Below are 19,610 nucleotides of genomic sequence, written 5' to 3' on the forward strand. Positions count from 1 at the left end.
TGGGGAGGGTATGTGCTATGGTGAGTGCTGTGAAGTGTGTAAACCTGGCGATTCACAGACCTGTACCCCTGGGGATAAAAATATATTATATGTTTATAAAAAATAAAATTTAAAAAAAATAAAAATTAAAATTGAAAAAAAATTTTAGTCTGAATTACTTACCAATTGAAAACAGAGGTTCTTTCATTATGATTACATATAAATTTTCAGTGTGGTGCGGCTTTATATTGAGTAAACAGCTGGTTTAATTTGCAGTCACTTAAGCGTCTGTGAGGTCCATTGCCTGACTCTTCCTTAAAAACTTTCTAATCCATAACACCAAGATTCCTTCTCTACACTGTCTACTAACGGAGACCTAACCTGCTGTCTGCAGTTCTGACTAAAGGATGGAGTGAAGAGCAGGGGTGTTAGCAGAAAGAGCACTAATTCAAGGTGTTAAACTCAAGCATTTCCAAGAAAACCTTGACTTTCTAATAAAAACTTTGGGAATTCTGATACAGATGGAACAATTTTGTATATATGTATCATTCAGAAGTCATTCTTACATTTAGGATATTAGAGATATATAGAGAATAATTAGATTATCAGACTACCCACCAAACATGTCTTGACCACGATGCCTTCTTTTTTTTAATTAATTAATTAATTAATTAATTAATTTGACAGAGAGAGATCACAAGTAGGCAGAGAGGCAGGAAGAGAGAGAGGGAGAAGCAGGCTCCCTGCTGAGCAGAGAGCCGGATGCGGGGCTTGATCCCAGGACCCTGAGATCATGACCTGAGCCGAAGGCAGAGGGTTAACCCACTGAGCCACCCAGGTGCCCCACCACGATGCCTTCTTAAACAGCAAACTTCGGACGCACATTGAGTATAGAAATTATTGAGTGTATCTTCATTTTCTAAAGAAGAAATCAGGATAACTTCCTGGAAGAATAAGGATGATGGTGATGATGGTTGTAATGATTTGTAACAATCCATAATTAGTGTGCCAAGTGCTCTTCTCATTCCTTTATGTATATGAATTCATTTCAGTCTCCTATATCCACATGAGAGAGGAACTCTTAGCATCACCATTTCACAGATGGGGAAATAGGCACACAGAAGTCAAGTGACTTGTCCAAGGTTCACAGCTAATTAGAGCAGAATGAAACTTGAAACAGAAAGCCTGGTTCCATGCTCCAAAACACTATGCTGTATTGTCCCTATAAGAAGATAAAACAAAAGTAAGATAAAATGTGCAGGATTTATAAAACCATATTGAGATACCACCTTACACCAGTCAGAATGCCAAAATCAACAAGACAGTAAACAACAAGTGTTGGAGAGGACGTGGAGAAAGGGGAACCCTCTTACACTGTTGGTGGGAATGCAAGTTGATACAGCCACTTTGGAAAATAGTGTGGAAATTCCTTAAGAAATTAAAAAGAGAGCTACCCTATGACCCTGCAGTTGCACTACTGGGTATTTACCCCAAAGATATAGATGTAGTGAAAAGAAGGGCCATCTGTACCCCAATGTTCATAGCAGCAATGGCCACAGTTGCCAAACTCTGGAAAGAGCCAAGATGCCCTTCAACAGACGAATGGATAAAGAAGATATGCTCCATATATACAATGGAATATTACGCCTCCATCAGAAAGGATGCATACCCAACTTTTGTATCAGCATGGATGGGACTGGAAGAGATTATGCTGAGTGAAATAAGTCAAGCAGAGAGAGTCAATTATCATATGGTTTCACTTACTTATGAAGCATAAGGAATAACATGGAAGACATTGGGAGATGGAGAGGAAAAGTGTGTTGGGGGAAATCGGAAGGGAAGACAAACCATGAGAGACTGTGGACTCTGAGAAACAAAATGAGGGTTTTGGAGGGGAGAGGGATGGGGGCTGGGTGAGCCTGGTGGTGGGTATTAAGGAGGACACATATTGCATGGAGCACTGGATGTGGTGCATAAACACTTGGAACACTGAAAAAAAATTTTAATTTAAAAAAATGTAGGATTTAATCTTATATTGCCAGCTGTTTTTAATGTGACATTTTGAGAGTATTTTCAAAGTTTCATTAATACTGGTTACTTTTTGGCTTCTTGCTCACCAGATACACCTGGTTGACTGAAATTTCTCATATGTTCAGTTGAAGGAGATTGATAGGTTTTTGAGTCCTCACAAAAAATTATTAGCTATTATAAATTTGGCTTAATTGATAAATTAATAATTAGCAATAGGTCATAGTTACTGCCCATACTAGTACTCTGTAGTAGCTAACACCATGATAAAATAATATTAATAGATACTAAATCTATAGTATTATCTATAATATAAGTAGATACTAAATCTCTATTATAACTTTACATTTGCTGAATTTTCACTAGAAAAATCTGGCTTTCAAATTTGACCTACCAAAATAGGTAAACATCTCAATGGAAGTTGGTTTGATTCTGTAGATTATAAGATCCAAAATCAAATTGAAAATACAGGGACCATACTCAAAATCAAGATTATAGAATTAACTTTGTCATTTCCTCGGGTCATATACAGAGTTGATTATAGTATGTTACTATAATTATATACAAACTGCACTAGGACATTAATATAAATCTCACTTTGAGAGGAACATGCACCTAGAGGAAGATGAAAGTTACCAGTTCTGTGACTTCTGCTAAATTACTTAACTCTGATCTTGGTTTCCTCAATTCTAAACTGGAGGTAAGGTTTCTACTTTTAAGTGGTAATACTACAGGAGCTTGTACTTACAATATTTACACTTTGATTGGTTGCTACATTCATTCTCAGAGAGTGAAAATTTCCCCCAATCCAATGCCTCTGTCCCCAGATAAAACAGTTTGCATTTTTCCAGCTTTTCAGTGTTTAGACTCATAAATACATAACATTTATATAACACACATGCTTTAAAAAGAAAATCCCTCACTTAGTTATAAAAGATAAAATTTAATATGGTATAATGTAATAATCCCTTGGGGTACAAATTTCCATTAAAAGAAAGAAACATTTGTGTGGATTTTTCATTGTAGTGATAATTTGAATCAGTTAATTATAAGCTGTACTTTTAAACTTTGTAATATGTACAGTCTTGTGAAAATGTTTAAATTGTGACTACCTGAGATGTTGCCGTTTCAGAGATGGAATATTTTGAACTTGAGTGAGAACTGAGCTGATTTTATGTGCCAAAATACTGAAGAGATATTCACAGATGTAATTAAATCAGAAACAGATGTTCACTCTACTTAAATGTAGTTTTTCTAAGACTCCAAATTAAAGCTACTTTAAAATGGCATCTAGATAGATTTTCATCTTCAGAAACCTCTTGTGGTTCTAGGATCTACATGGAGTTTCAGTGATCTTGTGTGAGTTTCTCTTCCGGTTAACCAGGTGCTTCTGGTCACACCCCTTGGTAACTGTAATAATCTATCTTAGCTACTGCAGTGTATTTATTGCTCCCTCCCTTAGCTACAGTTAAGTTGTGGCTTTAGGTTTCTCATTTTTCATTCCTTTTAACTATTCTATCAGTATGTGCCCTTTATAACACTGGGCAACCTGTGAGAGATTTTAGTAGTTTTGACTTGAGTGGAAGTAAAAATTAGTGAAGAACCCCTCCTATGGGTCTCCGGACGCTTGCATTTCAATTCAGGTAGCCATGCAACCTCCTGTGGTAAAAGTGACTGACTGCTCTTTTTTCTTATGTTTTTTCAAGCAAAGTAAAGCAGCGGTTCGGCTGAAAGAAGACATGAAAAAGATAGTGGCAGTGCCACTAAATGACCCGAGGAGCTCGACCTATAAGAAGTTATTTGGAGTCAGCCTCCAAGATCTTCAGCAGCAGGGGCTCACGGAGAATGGTGTTCCAGCTATAGTGGGGACTATAGTGGAGTACCTGGTGAAGCATGGTAAGTCGCAGTTTCATTCTGTTGCGTTTACTGTTCCTGCACACAAGAAGGTTTCCGTGTGAACTGCTTCACCGTGTGTTAGTATATTCCCTAAAACACCTTAATTAGAATATCAAATTATGTAATATAGCTTTTCCTTTAAAAAGGACATTAAGAGCATTATTACGGTGTAATGTTATTTTGACACCACTGTTCAATATACCAGAAACTGAACGTTTCTAATTTGGAATGATTCCTGGTTTTGAGTTCTAAAATTTGCTGTTCTGGGGCACCTGGATTGCTCAGTGGGTTAAGCGTCTGCCTTAGGCTCAGGTCATAATCCCAGAGTCCTGGGATAGGGGCTCATGAGGCTCCCTGCTCAGTGGGGAGTCTGCTCCTCCCTGTCTCTGTCTACCACTCCCCTGCTTGTGTGTGCATGTGCGTGTCTGTGCATGCTCTCTCTCTCTCTTTCCCTCTCTCTGTGTCAAATAAAATCAAAAAAGAAAATAAAAAATAAAATACACTGTTCTAACAATAGTGACTTCTCTTGATTCATTAGATTCCAACTGAGTAATTTTTAGTAAAACAAAACACTTCTGGGGTATCTTTTTCAGCTGAGTTCAATCCTGAACTTACGGGATGCCTTGATTGCTTTCATAAACTCGGTAGGGATACTAAAAAAAGGGGGAAGAAGTATGGTATATAGCCTATTATGGGGGGTCATTTACTTTGGAAGTGATACAATTAAGCATGTAAAAAAGTTGGAGAATAATATAGTTCATTGAATGATAAAAAGATAAATCTGTTTTTAAGATCTCACAGCTTTTTAAAATGATTTAATTTAAAATGGGACTTAAAAACCTGGATAAGTAGAGAGAAAATTCTTCCATATCCCCTACATTCATGTTTTTCAAACTAGGGCAATATTATAGGAAAAATCCAAACTACATAATAAATGTCAATAATCTTTAGCAGGTTCTGGAAGGAACTCTTGGGAGGGGAAAAGCTTGGAATTTTCATTGTTTTCTATAGCAAAACAACATTTCTACACAAAAGACTCATTGCAGAATAGAGTTTAAAATTAGTAAGAATTTTTAAAGGTAAAACTTGAGACTTCAGAGGCATTCTGTACTTTGTGCAGTTTGTTTCCTTATCTTCCCATGATTACGAGTCCATTCCCCCCTACTAAGAACAATCCTTTATTGGAAATACGTGAGAAACAGAGTGCATCTGTTCCTCTGTAGGAATGTGAGTCAGCTTGTGACAGGAAGGGTATGGCACGTAGTTCAGCCCTCAAAAGGTCAGGTGTTTTGTGTTAACTGAAAAAGCAACTATTTGCTCAGGTTACTAGGTATGTAGAAGACAAAATGATATTTTGTTCGAAAAACTGAAGAGCCAGGCTTGTACCCTTACTTTATAGCTGCTATCCCCTTATTTTTAGAGGATGATAAGCTGCAGACAGGTAAGATTCTTAGAGAAGAGCTCCAGGTTTATTCAAATACTTTAAACAGGTTAAACCAAAAAGGTGTAGTATACAGTATGGCAGGAAGATGGGGCCTCGACCTCCAGGGTCTTGAAATCACATTAAATTGTGAGAGCTCTGAAGATCTCAGAAACACTCAGTATTGAGTAAAACTGTGTGCTACTGATTTAGATATAAATGGATCTCTAGGTAATTCATTTAATCTCTTAAATAGGGTTGTTCAATATTATTCATTTGAATACAAAGTATGACTACCTAAAATATTTTGGTTTTTGGTATAGTCAGTGTTCTGATCTTTTACCTAATAATGACTGAGTTATAGCCTCTTGGGGTTACACTTATGTAAAATCATTTTCATTTTTAAGTTTTAAAAAATTTTTAAGTTTTAAGAAATTATTGAATAGTTAATATGTGGTACAAAATACTGGATATGCACTGAAAAATCTCTCCCTCTAAAACCTGTCCCCTGATTATTCATTTCCCCTCTCAGAAACAACATTACTGGGACGCCTGGGTGGCTGAGTTGGTTGGACGACTGCCTTTGGCTCAGGTCATGATCCCGGAGTCCTGGGATCGAGTCCCACATCGGGCTCCCAGCTCCATGGGGAGTCTGCTTCTCCCTCTGACCTTCTCGCTCATGCTCTCTCTCACTGTCTCTCTCTCAAATAAATAAATAAAATCTTTAAAAAAAAAAAAAAAAAGAAACAACATTACTTCACCAGCATCTGATATAGTCTTACAAAGATATTTTATGAATATATATAATCATATATGCATATGTTCTTTTTTTCCCCTGTGAACATAAATACAGCATACCATTCACACTGTTATAAATCTTTTAAAAAAGTCATTTAGCAGTATATTGTGGAGATCTTTCCATATTGCATAAAAATTTTTACTCATGTAATTCTTTTTTCCCTTACACACTGACCAGATACACGTATCATTTCTTTAAGCGGTCGTGTGCTGATGAATATTGAATTGTATGCAGTCTTTTGCGGTCTGTAAGCAAGGATTCAGTGACCAGCCTTTCTCACAGGTCATTTCAAGCACGGTGGGTGTATATGTAGACCTGGGTCAAAAGTATGTGCATTTATAATCAACTCTTTAAGAGTTGAGCCAGTTAAATTCCCAACATCACTCTATGAACATTTTGGCAAAATCTGAATTAGGTATTGGTTTTCTTCTATCTCTTCTTACCCATAGTTATAGGTTAGTCGGGTATATTCAGGTTAATGCAAACTAAATATTTTAATAGGTTCAATCAGTCCTTCTTAACTAGAAATGTAAAATAGAAAATCACTTATTCTTACCTAGAAATGTGAAATAGAATCACTAGTGGAATCTTTTCAGAATACCCATCCATTGGTGATACTTCAGATGCATGGAATCAGACTCTTGGCTTGGCAAGCTAAGGTGGGTAGGGCAACTAGCCTATATTTTCAAAGGTTGTGTAGTTAATTATTGTGTAGACAACTAGAAGTTCTTTACTATGTCTGAAACTACCATGTTCACAAACCAAAAACTTTGTAGAAGTCTGAAGGGCAGAATGAAGTTTGTGGGCGAGGTACTTCAACTAGTTTCATTAATTATTTTGTATTTTTTTTAAGTCAACAGATATGTATTGTGCCTCTCCTTATTGTGCACCTACAATGCGCTATACAGTAGGCCCTCTGTAAGGTATGGGATGATTGGTCATATTATTTAACCCTAGGTAGATACATTAAACATAAAAGTATGACCACAGTACAGTACATGTAGACCTTTAACAATGTGAGGGAAAACTCTTTGTTATGAAAGAATATGAGGACAGAAAGGGTTTGTTAAGGTCTTATATGATGGTCTTTTAAAAAGACTTTGAACTTTATTTCCTAAAAAAAAAAAAAAAAAGGAAGAAAGAAAAGAAAAAAAATGTGATTTTTTGCCATTTGAAGGAAAATTTTACAAGTTATTAGCTAGATCATCTTTATACTGTTTGAAAATAACTAATCTTGCTGATAGTGTTAACTGGATTCCTTCTCTTCAGCATGAAGATCCTATGGGATATACCACTTTAAATAGTGTAGAACTGTCCACTTACCACCAGGGGTCAGAATATGCTCATACATTGTCTTATTTTCTGGGCCAGAGTGTGCTAGTTAAGCAAATTCTGACTTCTGGCATTTTCAGTTTCTAACATATTCATACTATTTTGAAATAAATATCTCAATTGTATAGGAAGGTGACTGTCAATGCTATAGATCTTATTTCATTGATGTAATTTTTTCATTGTTAAACCAATTATTAAGTTGCTGTTTCATGTTGATTAACCTGTACCTCCTGAAATAAAATAGAAGAGAATCTCAGAAATATATGAGAATAACTTCACAAAGCCTTCTAAGCATCTCCTTCCTCTAAACATTTCTTTTACAATCACCATTTCCTAAAAATTTGAAGTAGGAAAATTGAGAGGTGATAAGTCTGGTAAGCCTCATATGGGTATTGGATATATTATAAAATTGTTAGGGGCTTTAAAAAAACCATATGGGTTTTTTTCCCCCTAAGTATAATAGAACCAGGGGTAAGGTGCCCCTAGTTGAAAATCACTGGGTAGCATAAGAATTGTTTGGGTGAGAAATATTTTTGAGGGAAGAGAGTTAAACAATAAATGGAATAGGACAGAAAAAAATAGTTGAGAAGCATGAACCTCAGTGACTTCCTTAATTAATACCTTATCTCTCTGCCAGTAAAGGGCAGTGGGATCCAGGGACCTTGAAGGACCAAAGCCAGTTCTTAGAGCTGGGTAGTTATTTTGGAATAACTGGAAATATTTATTTGAGGGAAGGGTCAAAAAGCCTAGTTGGAAAAGAAAACCTAAGGTCAAAGCTAGAACAACACTGTGAAATCAGGTCCAAGAGTCATTTGCTGTTCAAAAACAGGCTCAGGAGCTGAGTAGATAAGTAGAATTCTAAATTTTCATGATTTGGACCTTGACCAGAGATGGGTGCTATTTTTTGGGTGCTGTCTATTGAAGTCAGTACACATTTCTGAAGTTACAGATAAAGCTTGTAGAATGGAGGAAATAGACCTTGAAAGCTTTAAAAATGAGTTAAACGGGAAGTCTCTCAGTAACCGAGATTCTGCAGTGTTAAAGGAAATGGCGTCATATTTACCTGTTGTGTAGCAGGTTACCCCAAAACATGTAGTTTAAAACAACAGTGTTTCTTATCTCACAGTTCTGTGTGTCAGGAATCTGGGCACAGTCCAGTCATATCTTGTGTCTTAGGGGCTCTTGGAAGGCTGCAGTCTGGTGTTGGCTGAGGCTTTAGTCATAACAGTACTTGACTGCGGGAAGGTTCACTTCCAAGCCCATTCACGTGGTTGTTAGCAGGATTCTGTTCCCTGTGGGCTGTCGACCTGAGGGTCTCAGTTACTCACTGGCTGTTGTCCAGAAACCACCCTCCACTCCCTGCCACGTGGACCTCTTCGTGAGGTAGCTAACCAAATAAAAAGCAGCTGATTGATCAGAGTGAGTAAGCCCGCAGAGCCAGAGAGAAACAAACAAGTAAGATGAACATCAGTCTTGTATAACCTAAGGTCAAAGCCAAGATTAGAACCCGATCACATAATCTTGTTACAGTCTCCTGGTTAGAAGCAAGGCACTAGATCCAGACCCCATGCAAGGGGAAGGGATTCCACATGGGTGTGGATACCCGGAGATGGGCATCCTTGGGGCCATTTGAGAAGCTGCCTGCCACACGTTCTGATTACATGGTGCCCTGATCACACTGGTTGGGGAAATACTTTTAATATCCTCTCTGGTTTCACAGACTTTTGTCAAAATTGGAGCTAAAATTCATGTCAACTTTTGAGATTCGTGTTCTTTATATCTAAAGTGTACATCTTACCAGTCTACAAACGCCGTGAGGATAATGCTAGCATTTGAATTTTTTTTTTCATGTTTTTTTTTTGTTTTTAAGTTCCTTAACACGGGGCCAGGTACTTACTATAGACTTCTTGAATTGAAAGGTTCATAAAATGTTTAATCATATTACAAATGTATAATCATATGAAATTAGCTTTCTTCTTTTTCTTTAGAAAGAGCGATACAATTACCAGGTAAGAAAAAGAAGCAAATTAATATAAACAAACACCCCCTCATCTAAATAATTCCAGTGGGCTTCAGTCCTTAATGTCCCTGCTAAATGTCACCATTAGGCTCTCCACAGGCTGGCTGGCTTTCTTCCATGGGGTTCTGTCTCCTTGAACCCAGTACCCTGAGCTGGAAATCATTACCTTTCCCCTAAGCCAGCTACCATCCCTCAACCCCTCTTCACCTTATCCTTCACAGTCCTTTTTCCTGGATTCCCTAGTTTTTAAACCTTAAAATTACCTTCTAACTCTTCTCTTCCTTACTTCCCTTTTGTACTCAGTTACCCAATCAACTTTTTTCTCTCCTTTTCACCCTTCCCACAGGAATCTGTCTTTCTTACTGCCTTAGGGTAGAATGTGGTTCCCTAAGGCAAGCTTTCTGCCCTCCATTCTCTTCTCAGCTAGCAAGATCTTCTGTACTCCTTGATTTTATTGTGTTCCCGCACCCCTTAATGCTCCCATGAGAAAGTCTTTTTAAGTAAGATCTTTTAAGTAAGTAAGATCTGCTCCCAATGTGGGGCTCAAACTCACGACTCTACGATCAAGAGTTGCACGTTCTACAGACTGAGGCAGCTGGGCACCCCATGTCTTCGCTGTTGAACTTGCCATTTGTGGCCTTATCCCATTTCTTCCATTTTATTACCCCACCGCTTTTTGACCTAAACACTCCACATTTCCATGTGTTTATCCTCCTTTATGCTGTCCTATCTCTGCCTCTTAATTCATATATTCCTCTTTTCGGGCATAAATCCAAGTTTTATGTCTCCTGCTGCTTAACCCTTTGGGGGCCTTTTTTAAGAAGAAAAATACAAAATTAAGAATAAGAATTAGGGACAAACATTGGAAAGGACCTAAATAAATAAAGGGGCCCTGAAGCTTAAACTTCATTAGCTTCACAGTTCTTCAGCCCCAGTCTTCCCATTTTCCTTATGCTTTAGACAAAGATGGGGCAAAGCATCAAAAACTCCCTTATGGAGCCTTCTGTGCTGACCCCTGCCAACAATAATAACCCCTGTCAACTGGCAGAAGGCAAGCAACTTGTCTTATGCTACATTGTAATCTCCTAGAGTTTTATCCTTGGAATTCAGTGAATACTAAAGAATATTTCTTAATTATTACAAAGATAATCACATACAGTTAAGAAGTTTCTTACATACATTTTAGTTTTTTTTTTTAATAGTTTTAATTAAATACTAAGCTGCTGTTGGAGCCCAGGGTAAGTTTCCATAATGTACTGCAGATTATATGAATGCAGTTTCTTTGTAGAATGGCATCTGTTTTATATTTCTGTGTGTCCTAACCTTATTTTTAGAGGTCAGCTTTTAGAATATGATCTCTTTAGTTGATACATAGTAGGTGTGAAGATCTATTATCGTAGGAAAGCATTTTTGCAGAATGTGAACATCTTGCAGTACTGGATAATGCTGTAGTGAGATTTATTTATTTTGTGGCTACTGTGCTCTAGAGTCAGTGTCTGTCCGTGAGAGACCTCTGTTTATTCTCTGTGGGTCTGCTCCCCTGCTCCAGGACTCACCCAGGAAGGCCTCTTCAGGGTGAACGGCAACGTGAAAGTGGTGGAACAGCTCCGATGGAAGTTTGAGAGTGGAGCCCCGGTGGAGCTTGGGAAAGACGGGGATGTCTGCTCAGCGGCCAGTCTGTTGAAGCTCTTCCTCCGGGAGCTGCCAGGGAGCGTAGTCACCGCGGCCCTGCACCCTCGATTCGTTCAGCTCTTTCAGGGTTAGTGCGGTTCAAGCCTTGTAGCGCTTCAACCAGTTTTATTTTTCAGCTAAAACTAACCTTTTCTATATTAAGCACCTACATTTTAAATATTAAGCTAAACCTTTAAATATTAGTGGTCTCTCCGTCACCACCATCTTTCTATTTTAATTACTCGAGGCCCCAATTTTCTACCCTAAAATAATATTAAACTGATTATGAAATACCACTAGTAAGTGTAATTTCTGAGACTGTTGGCAGATGAATAGTTAATATTGAAAAGCCTTAATGTTTGTGGGCCAAAGGAATTCTTTCCTGACTAGTGACTATCTTAGAAGGAGTGAGAATAAGGCATTAAATTCTATGTAGGGAATATTAATTAATTAATTATATTTGGTTAGTGACCTTTGAGACTGAAAGGCCAGCGGTGTGCTGTTTTTCTCTCATAAGCAAGATTGAGTCCTAAAATGATTGTATTCATTTTACACAACTGGAGGAAAATTGGGTTTTGATTGCATTGTGAAGTGATTTTTCTTGAATGAAGAAACTTGATTTTTAAAGGTAGTAATTATAGTCATAATCATTATTTAGTTCTTCCTCTTAAATATAGCAAGAAAAATGATTTAGTTTTGAAAAACATTTCTTTCCTGATTTGTGCTAGGTTAGAGTGAAAAAGAGAACATATATTTTTAAGAGTGTAATTGCCAGATTAAAAAGGATATTACTTAAAACCACATTCCTTTAAAGCAGCAGTGTAATTATTCCCATGTAGTATGCCAAAGAGTGGGTATGTGAGAAGGCCATGTGGTATGTTGTAGTCTACTGAAAAACAGTGATCAAATAGAAAAGCGAAAATTGCAGGACCACTTATTCGGGTCATCTAAGTGCTTTTAATAAAGCTTCCTATATCGGTAAGTGATAGTAAGTGACCTGTGTGAGCCTTGTTCATTAGAAAAAGAACTTTTTCATGTTTATATGTATGAGGATCTGAAGGAGGTAGCCATTGCTCCTTAACTGATTCTTACAAGAATATTTTATCCTTGTCATGGAGATGTTAAGTTTTAGGATAAATTTCTATAAGTCATTTAAAAATAATTGCTACAAAGGCTAGTTGAAGATTTAAACATGTCCTTCATACAAAATATTTAGTAATAAAATAGTACTACTAAGAATCTTTATTAATAGTATGTCTTAATTTTAAGATACTAATATTAATGATACTATACTAATATTTGTGAATAGTTGTGAATTTTAAATGGTTTTATGACATTACTTAGAATAGCTTTCATTTGGTAAAGAGAATGCACTGTTTTAGTGTTTTTGTTACATTATAGTAATATTTTATTATACTTTAGCTCTTCTTTGTAATTTAGCTTCTCATTAATGACCTTTCTCTCTGGCAGCCAGAAGAATTGATTTGCATCATTAAAAGCAAGTGATATCATTTTAAAAGTAAGGCTGGTTATATACCCAATTTAAGGAGTTGTGTGATTATGCACAAATAACAAATTCTGAATGGGGCAGAGATACTGACTTTGGCCTTAAGAGTAGTATTCTCTCACTTCCTGAAAACTTTTAGGATGAGGTCTGAGATGTTCAATAAAGGAGATGTTAATGGAAGTACCTACTAGTTGTAAGCTACTAAGTGAGGGGAGGGAATAAAGTATGCTTTTAGCTATCAGATTGTATAGCCTCTGAAAATAAATTTCTCTTTAATAATTCAGATAGAAAAGAGCTATGGTGCTTCTCTTGGTTTACACTGTATTTGGTACTCTTAGAGTAGAGGGGCACACGCGACAGCTGGTCACGCGAAAGCTGGAAGTGGCGAGGCTCTTTTCAGACTCACTAAAGGCAATGTTACACTTGGCCATTAAAGTGTAATAAATATGTCATAAATGTGTTTTGATAAAACTTCTTAGTTAAGGTTACCCTACTTTTATATTTCAGTCTTCTTAATAGCAGATTAAATAGCTTTTATATTCTGTCACAACCCCATGCCAGATTTCTTAATATGTATATATATATATATATATATATATATATATATATATGGCCTTCAAATTCTATCCTGCGTAAAGAGCAAGGTATTTTGTAAATTCTCACATCAAGATCCTCTCTTCCATGCTTTGTGGGCTAGAATTGTAGAGCCTCAACTAAGTGTTTTTTCAGACATCTAAGCTAAACCAAAGCTTCCACTGAGGACGGTCGGAGTGCCGCCTCTAAGCCTCGCTGCTGCTCTGGATCCTCCTTTGTGCACATCGACAGTGACCCTGTGTGTGGAAGAACACCATTTAGGTTCTTTGTTTTATACACCAGATTATCAACTTTAGACTTGACTGGTGTCTCAGGCTCTGAGATTGTATCTTTCATTAGCAGACCGATATTTCTGCATACCAGGTATTTATCAGAAACTTCCATCTGAAACTGATGTCTGCCAGAACCTTTTGCTTGAGGCACAGCCCTGGTTTAGACAGTTCCTGTTTAGGAGAGACTCTAAAGCACTTCAGTGATCATCCTTTCCTGTGGTCTTATTAAACTTACCTCTGACTGCAACAACTCGCCTCTCTCGACTGAGATTTCCAGGATAATTGTCTCAGCTTGGCAATATTTCATGTTTTTTTTTTTTTTTTTAATCTCTTATCCTTACCTAGGTGGGCCAATAACGTATCTGTTCTTTAACAATCACAGTTATGTTTTGGGAATAGATGTGGACTGCAAGCAATAAAAAGATTTTAGGATACCATCCATTTCATTTAGGATTAATTAGAAATTCCTTTATTTGAATGTTCCCTTTTGAAAATCTTTGTGATATAAATGCAAATATGTCCATCTTACAATGGATGTTTTTTGTTGTTACTTGATGAGTTGAAATTGGATCAGTCCATCAATATTTATTTAGCCTCTCCTACAAAGACACAGGATGTTACTAAGAAATAAAAGATTAAGCATTCTGACTTTAAGGAGTGTGTGATTTAATTGAGGAGGTAGAATGTGTGTGGTATGTATTCTATGGTACTTCAGATGAGTGGTAAGAACATCCAGTCAGTGGTAACAAGGAGAGAGGTAAATCAGTTTGGATTATGGCAGTCAGAGAACACTTTGTGGAAAAAGTAAAATGGGGCACATAACTTTCGATGGAGAGGAAAATCATATAGGCAAGGAAAAAGGCATGAGCAAAAACACCATCAGTGTGAGACAGAAATGTCTAACAGAGCTGTGCATAGCTACAGGAAATTAGCAAATGGACTAATTTTAAAAGTAGGTTGAGGGGCACCCTGGGTGGCTCAGTGGGATATGCATCCAACTCTTGATTTGGGCTCAGGGTAGAGATCATGGAGATAGGGGCTCTCAAGATGGAGCCCCAAGCCCTGAGTCAGGGTCTCTGCTGGGCGAAGAGCCTGCATAAGATTCTCTCTCTACCTCACATAGTCATGCTCTCTCCAAAACAAACAAACAAATAATTAGAGGCTTTGACTAGACGGTAGAGTGTTTTTAATGTTTGATTAAGGAATTAATACTGACCTTCAAACAGTCAATTTTTGAAGAAAGAAGTCCTAGGATGGAAGCAGTATTTTTTAGCAGTGCTATGTGAGATGGATGGATGAGAAGGTGCAGGGAAACCTCTAGAAGACCCATAGAAACCTAGGTCTTGGTCCTAAGGACTTGTATCTGACAAATAATTGGCAGTGGAACTTTTTAAAATTGAGGTAAAGTATATGTAACATAAAATGGACTGTTGTAACAATTTTTTAAGTACACACCTTAGGGGCATTAAGTACATTCACACTTTTATACAGATATCACCACTATCCATCTCCAGAACTTTCTCAGCATCCCCACAGAAATGGGTAATGGGATTTTAAAGAAAACACAAACAGGGCAGCCAGTAGTTAATGAGAGTAAGAAAGGAGTCAAAGATAACCCTATGGTTTTGAGTTGATGTGACTTGAAGAACAGTGGGTTGAGGAGGGGTAGAGTGGTGGCCCAACCCTGATGCCCGTATGTTTGGGGAGGGCCATGCTGCCAGAAGGCCAGTTTGTCACACTGTTGTGAATAGAAACTAATAAATCAGGAAGAAAGCTTTAAGATAAAGTTGAAGTATCACCAGAGAGAGCTCTCTACTAACTAAGTGCTTTGAGGGGACCTGAGGCAACTGTTGTTTTTTTTTTGTTTGTTTGTTTTGTCACAGTAATTCATATCTTTCCTGTCTGTACCTAGGGTGGGGCTTTTACTTATTAAAATGCGTTAGCCTGTCAGACCTGAGACCTGATGTTTTGTCAGGAAAGGAAGAAGCACAAGCATGAACTTTCTAGGAACGTTTTGCAGCTGACTAATGCTCCTTTTCCTGTCTCCAGGTGAATCTGGGACTTAAGCCAAAGGCTCACATGCTACTAGCTTGGTAGGGTCTGATGATCTCTTTGTGGGGCTTTATTGATCATCTTTCTCACATCCTGCTATTGCTATTGAAGAAGGAAGAGAGATCCTGATGTGGCATCTTGACAACTGGTCCATTAATATAAATAATGGAAGTCACGAGGGGCAGGTAATTATGAGGCCATGAAGAGGAGCTCATTTTAAAGAGATGACTAAGTGACTGTCAGTGCTGAGGGAAAAAGGGTGAAGGCTAAAGATGTGGATTTCAGAGTCCTCTATGTAGACTCATCTGAACAACAGAAATTTGTTTTCTCATAGTTCTGGAGGCTGGAAGTCCAAGATCAAAGTGCTGGTAGGGGGGATTTCTGATAAGACCTCTCTCCTTGGCTTACAGATGGTACCTTCTCACTGTGTTCTCCCGTAGTCTTTTCTCTGCGTGAGCTCTCCCAGTGCCTTTTTCCTTTTTTATAAGGACACCAGTGCATTAGACTAGGGTCCTACTTTTATGGCTTCATCTAACCTTAATTAGCTTCTGTTAAGGCCCTATCTCCAAATATAGTCAATTGCAGGTTAAGGCTTCAACCTGTGAATTTTGTATGGACAAAATTTAGTTCATAACACTGTGCTTTTACAAAGGTATCACAATTTAATAAGTGTATGAGTAAAAAATAGCAAAAGCCTATGGTGGGTGCTAATTAGGTGAGAAATTTTTATAAAATTGATGTTTTTGTCTTAGAAATCATAAATGACTGCATAGCTAGGAGCAACAAAATGAGTTTAAAATAAATGATTTTTCTATAGGAAAATTTTTTACTGGGGTGTGTTTTCTTGATTTGTATAAATAATTTCTTATGTTTTTTGTTACTATTTTAATATTCTCTTTAAGAACTTATGCCTTTTAGTGTTAATAATAGGTCCTAAATAACTACTGACTTGTCAGTTTAAAAGCTAGCAGATATTTATATCATTTCTTTTCATCTCAGCGCCAGCTCTAATAAGGTATAGGCAGAATAATCTTCATTTTGAAGGAAGACATTAGACCACATGGCATAGAGCAGAGGATTTAGATCCATTCTGACAAGTTTCAAATCTCCATTTGCCATTTGTTAGCTACATTAATATGACCAAATTACTTAACCTTTTTGTGCCTTGGTGTATTAGCTATCTATTGCTACATAACACTTACTCCAAAATATAGTGGCTTAGGGACACCTGGGTGGCTCAGTCGGTTAAGCGTCTGCCTTTGGCTCAGGTCATGATCTCAGGGTCCTGGGATTTAGTCCCACATCAGGCTCCCTGCTCAGGGAGGAGCCTGCTTCTCTCTCTGCCTACTGCCTCCCCCCCACCCCGCCTTGCTTGTGCTCTTTCACTCTCTTTCTCTGACAAGTAAATAAAATCTTTTTCTTTAAAAATGGAGTGGCTTAAAACTATAGTAAAGACTTATTTTTTCACAGTTTCTGTGGGTTGGGAATTGAGGTGTAGTTTAGCTGGGCAGTACTGGTTCAGGGTCTGTCAAGTTGTTAGGATGTGTCAAGGGCTGCAATTATCTGAAGGCTTCACTGGAGCTAAAAGATGTGCTTCCAAGGGGGTTCACTTACATGGCTCCAGTTTAGTGCTGGTTCTTGGCAAGAGGCCACAGGTCCCTTCTCTACAGGTCTCTCCAGTTGGGTACTGGCTGGCTTCTCTTGCCATGAGCAACTTGAGAGAGATGAAAGCTATCATTTTAATGACTGAGCCTCAGAAGACACACAGCATCTTTTGTGCCACGTTCTATTCATGAAGATCGAGTAAATGATCTGGCTTATATTCAAGGGGAGGGGAATTTGGTACCAGCTTTTGAAGGGAGAAGTGTCAGGCTTTGTAGACATTTTAAAACTACCATGCTTAGTTTCCCTAACTGTTCAATGGAGATCATAGTAGGGTGTACTTCCTGAGCTCATTGTGGAAACTGATTTTATCCATACAAAGACTCAAGACAAAAATAAATATTCAATAAAGGTTAAGCCAGTGCTTCTCAACTGTGGCACCCTAGAGATCAAGTCGTACCATATGTCTATTAAATCATCCTCTGTAGAGTTGGGATGTAGAAATCTGCTTGCTTGCTTGCTTGCTTGCTTGCTTTATTTATTTATTTATTTATTTATTATTTGAGGGGGGTGGTAGAGGGACAGAGAGTTTGAAGCAGACTCCACCCTGAGCGTAGAGCCTGACAAGGGGCTCGATTTCATGACCCTAAGATCACTACCTGAGCAAAAACGAAGAATCAGATGCTTAACTGACTGTGCCATCCAGGTGCCCCAGAATTCACATTTTTAATTTGGTCTTCCTTGGCCGTGCTTCTGTCTCAGCTCCTTCTCAGCCACGCCTTTGCCCCTTGCTTTTTTGTTTATAAGAAGGCAAGCCATTTAGTGCAATTCCCTCCACTTTTTTACTTCCAAGCTCAAATTCTTATTCACTTCTCCATCTCTTTAAAAAAAATTACAAAAGAGTTGCAGAAGAATAAGTGCAGTTTCTGCCTAATGATTAAGAAAGAGGAAAAAAAAAAGAAAGAAAATTGGGCCTCAGTTTCAAGTTAAAATAAAGATTTCAAAATTCTTGCCCCAGTTAATTGAAACTACTTTAATTTTTTATTATTGGTCGAGCTGGCAAATGACACAAGATGGATTTGGGAATATTTTTTATCAGCTGCAAGTTATTAATTTTTATTTTTGTTAATATTATTTATGATTTTAATGAAGATTGAAGCCTTCAAATAAACATTGCCGGTTATGTATATAAAATTTATAATTAAAAAATTCCTTTACAATTACTAATTTCAGGTGAGGGCATTGGCTTTAGTATTTTATTGCTTATATAAAAATTTAGGATATTGTTCTGCTGGTGAGCTAGTAGTATTTTTGGGAATAGGATGTATGTGTAGTGAGTCAGGATCCACAGAACAGAGTAGGGTTGAGAGGGAGAAACCCTTTGTAAGACAGATGATCAGAAGAACTTTGTGGAGGAGGAAGGTAATACTTCAGCTGGACTTTGGAGGACCACTAGAATACCCACAGGCAGTGTGCCCTCTAGGGAGAGAGGATTATAGGAACAAAAGCATTTGGAAAACCCAGGTACATGATTTCAACATTAAGCGCAGTGTATGTGTTGGGTGGGCTGTAAACATAGTTGGGTTAGGTCATCTTTCAGTAAAATGAGTCAAACATTGGAATGGCCATTCTTAAATAATCTTATTACTCTGAATAAAATACATCTTCATTGCCTTGGACATATTTTTCCTCTATTTAAAAAAAAAGTATTTTATGTAATAGCTGCATATACTCTTTAAAAAATCAAATAACATTGAGAGATTCATAAAGAAAACCAGCTGACCCCTACATACCCTTTGGCAGTTCTTTCCTAGAGGAAATCAGATTTCATTTATTTAGCTGTTCTTTGGTTTTTGCTTCCGTTTGATAATACTCTTATAATGTTATATCTTAATTTCTTGTAGACATTATCTCATCACTTCTGCTTATAAAATATATAGAATTAGCTCTAATAAGTGACAATGTAACTTACTCCCAATAGTTTCTTCCAGTAGTGTTACATGACAAGTTTAGCTGATGTCCTAATTAATGTTTGATTTGTTATGACTACATGAGTGTGTGTGTGTGTGTGTGTGTGTGTGTGAGAGAGTGTGTGAGTGTGTGTGATATACTACTTAATGTTAATATGTGTCTTAGGTTGATAGAAAATTACGTGAATGAAAACATCTGTAGATTTTTTCAAACTGCAAAATCTTTCCAATAAATCCCCTAACCTTTCAAAAATTTTTCAAATAATTTATCAATTCTTTATTTCTGAGGAGAGTCCTCTTTGGCCCTTTTCTCTTCCTCTCCCACCTAATTTGGTAGCAGTGCTGATTCTGAGATTCTCTCACCAATATTTCTTCCTGGACCTGCTCTTTCCTGGAGTCTTTTTTTCATCTATTGTGTCAGGCACTCAGTAAGTCCCTTCAATCTGGAAAATACTGCATTTTGGTCTT

At 37.4% G+C, this 19,610-nt stretch overlaps 1 protein-coding gene across 2 annotated transcripts in view; it reads left to right on the top strand.

Annotated features, from left to right (window-relative positions):
* LOC111156558 (family with sequence similarity 13 member A) overlaps positions 1-19,610 on the top strand; it is a 335,168-nt gene that overhangs the window by 23,886 nt on the left and 291,672 nt on the right. For both annotated transcript variants that reach the window (XM_022517539.1, XM_022517545.1), the window contains exons 2-3: positions 3,714-3,903; positions 11,024-11,233. In XM_022517539.1, coding sequence (XP_022373247.1) covers positions 3,714-3,903; positions 11,024-11,233 — 400 coding nt within the window. The remainder of the gene's footprint in view (positions 1-3,713; positions 3,904-11,023; positions 11,234-19,610) is intronic.

This window comes from Enhydra lutris, unplaced genomic scaffold (genome assembly GCF_002288905.1).
Source record: "Enhydra lutris kenyoni isolate GAN:26980312 unplaced genomic scaffold, ASM228890v2 scaffoldscaffold3, whole genome shotgun sequence".
Taxonomy (NCBI): Eukaryota; Metazoa; Chordata; class Mammalia; order Carnivora; family Mustelidae; genus Enhydra; species Enhydra lutris.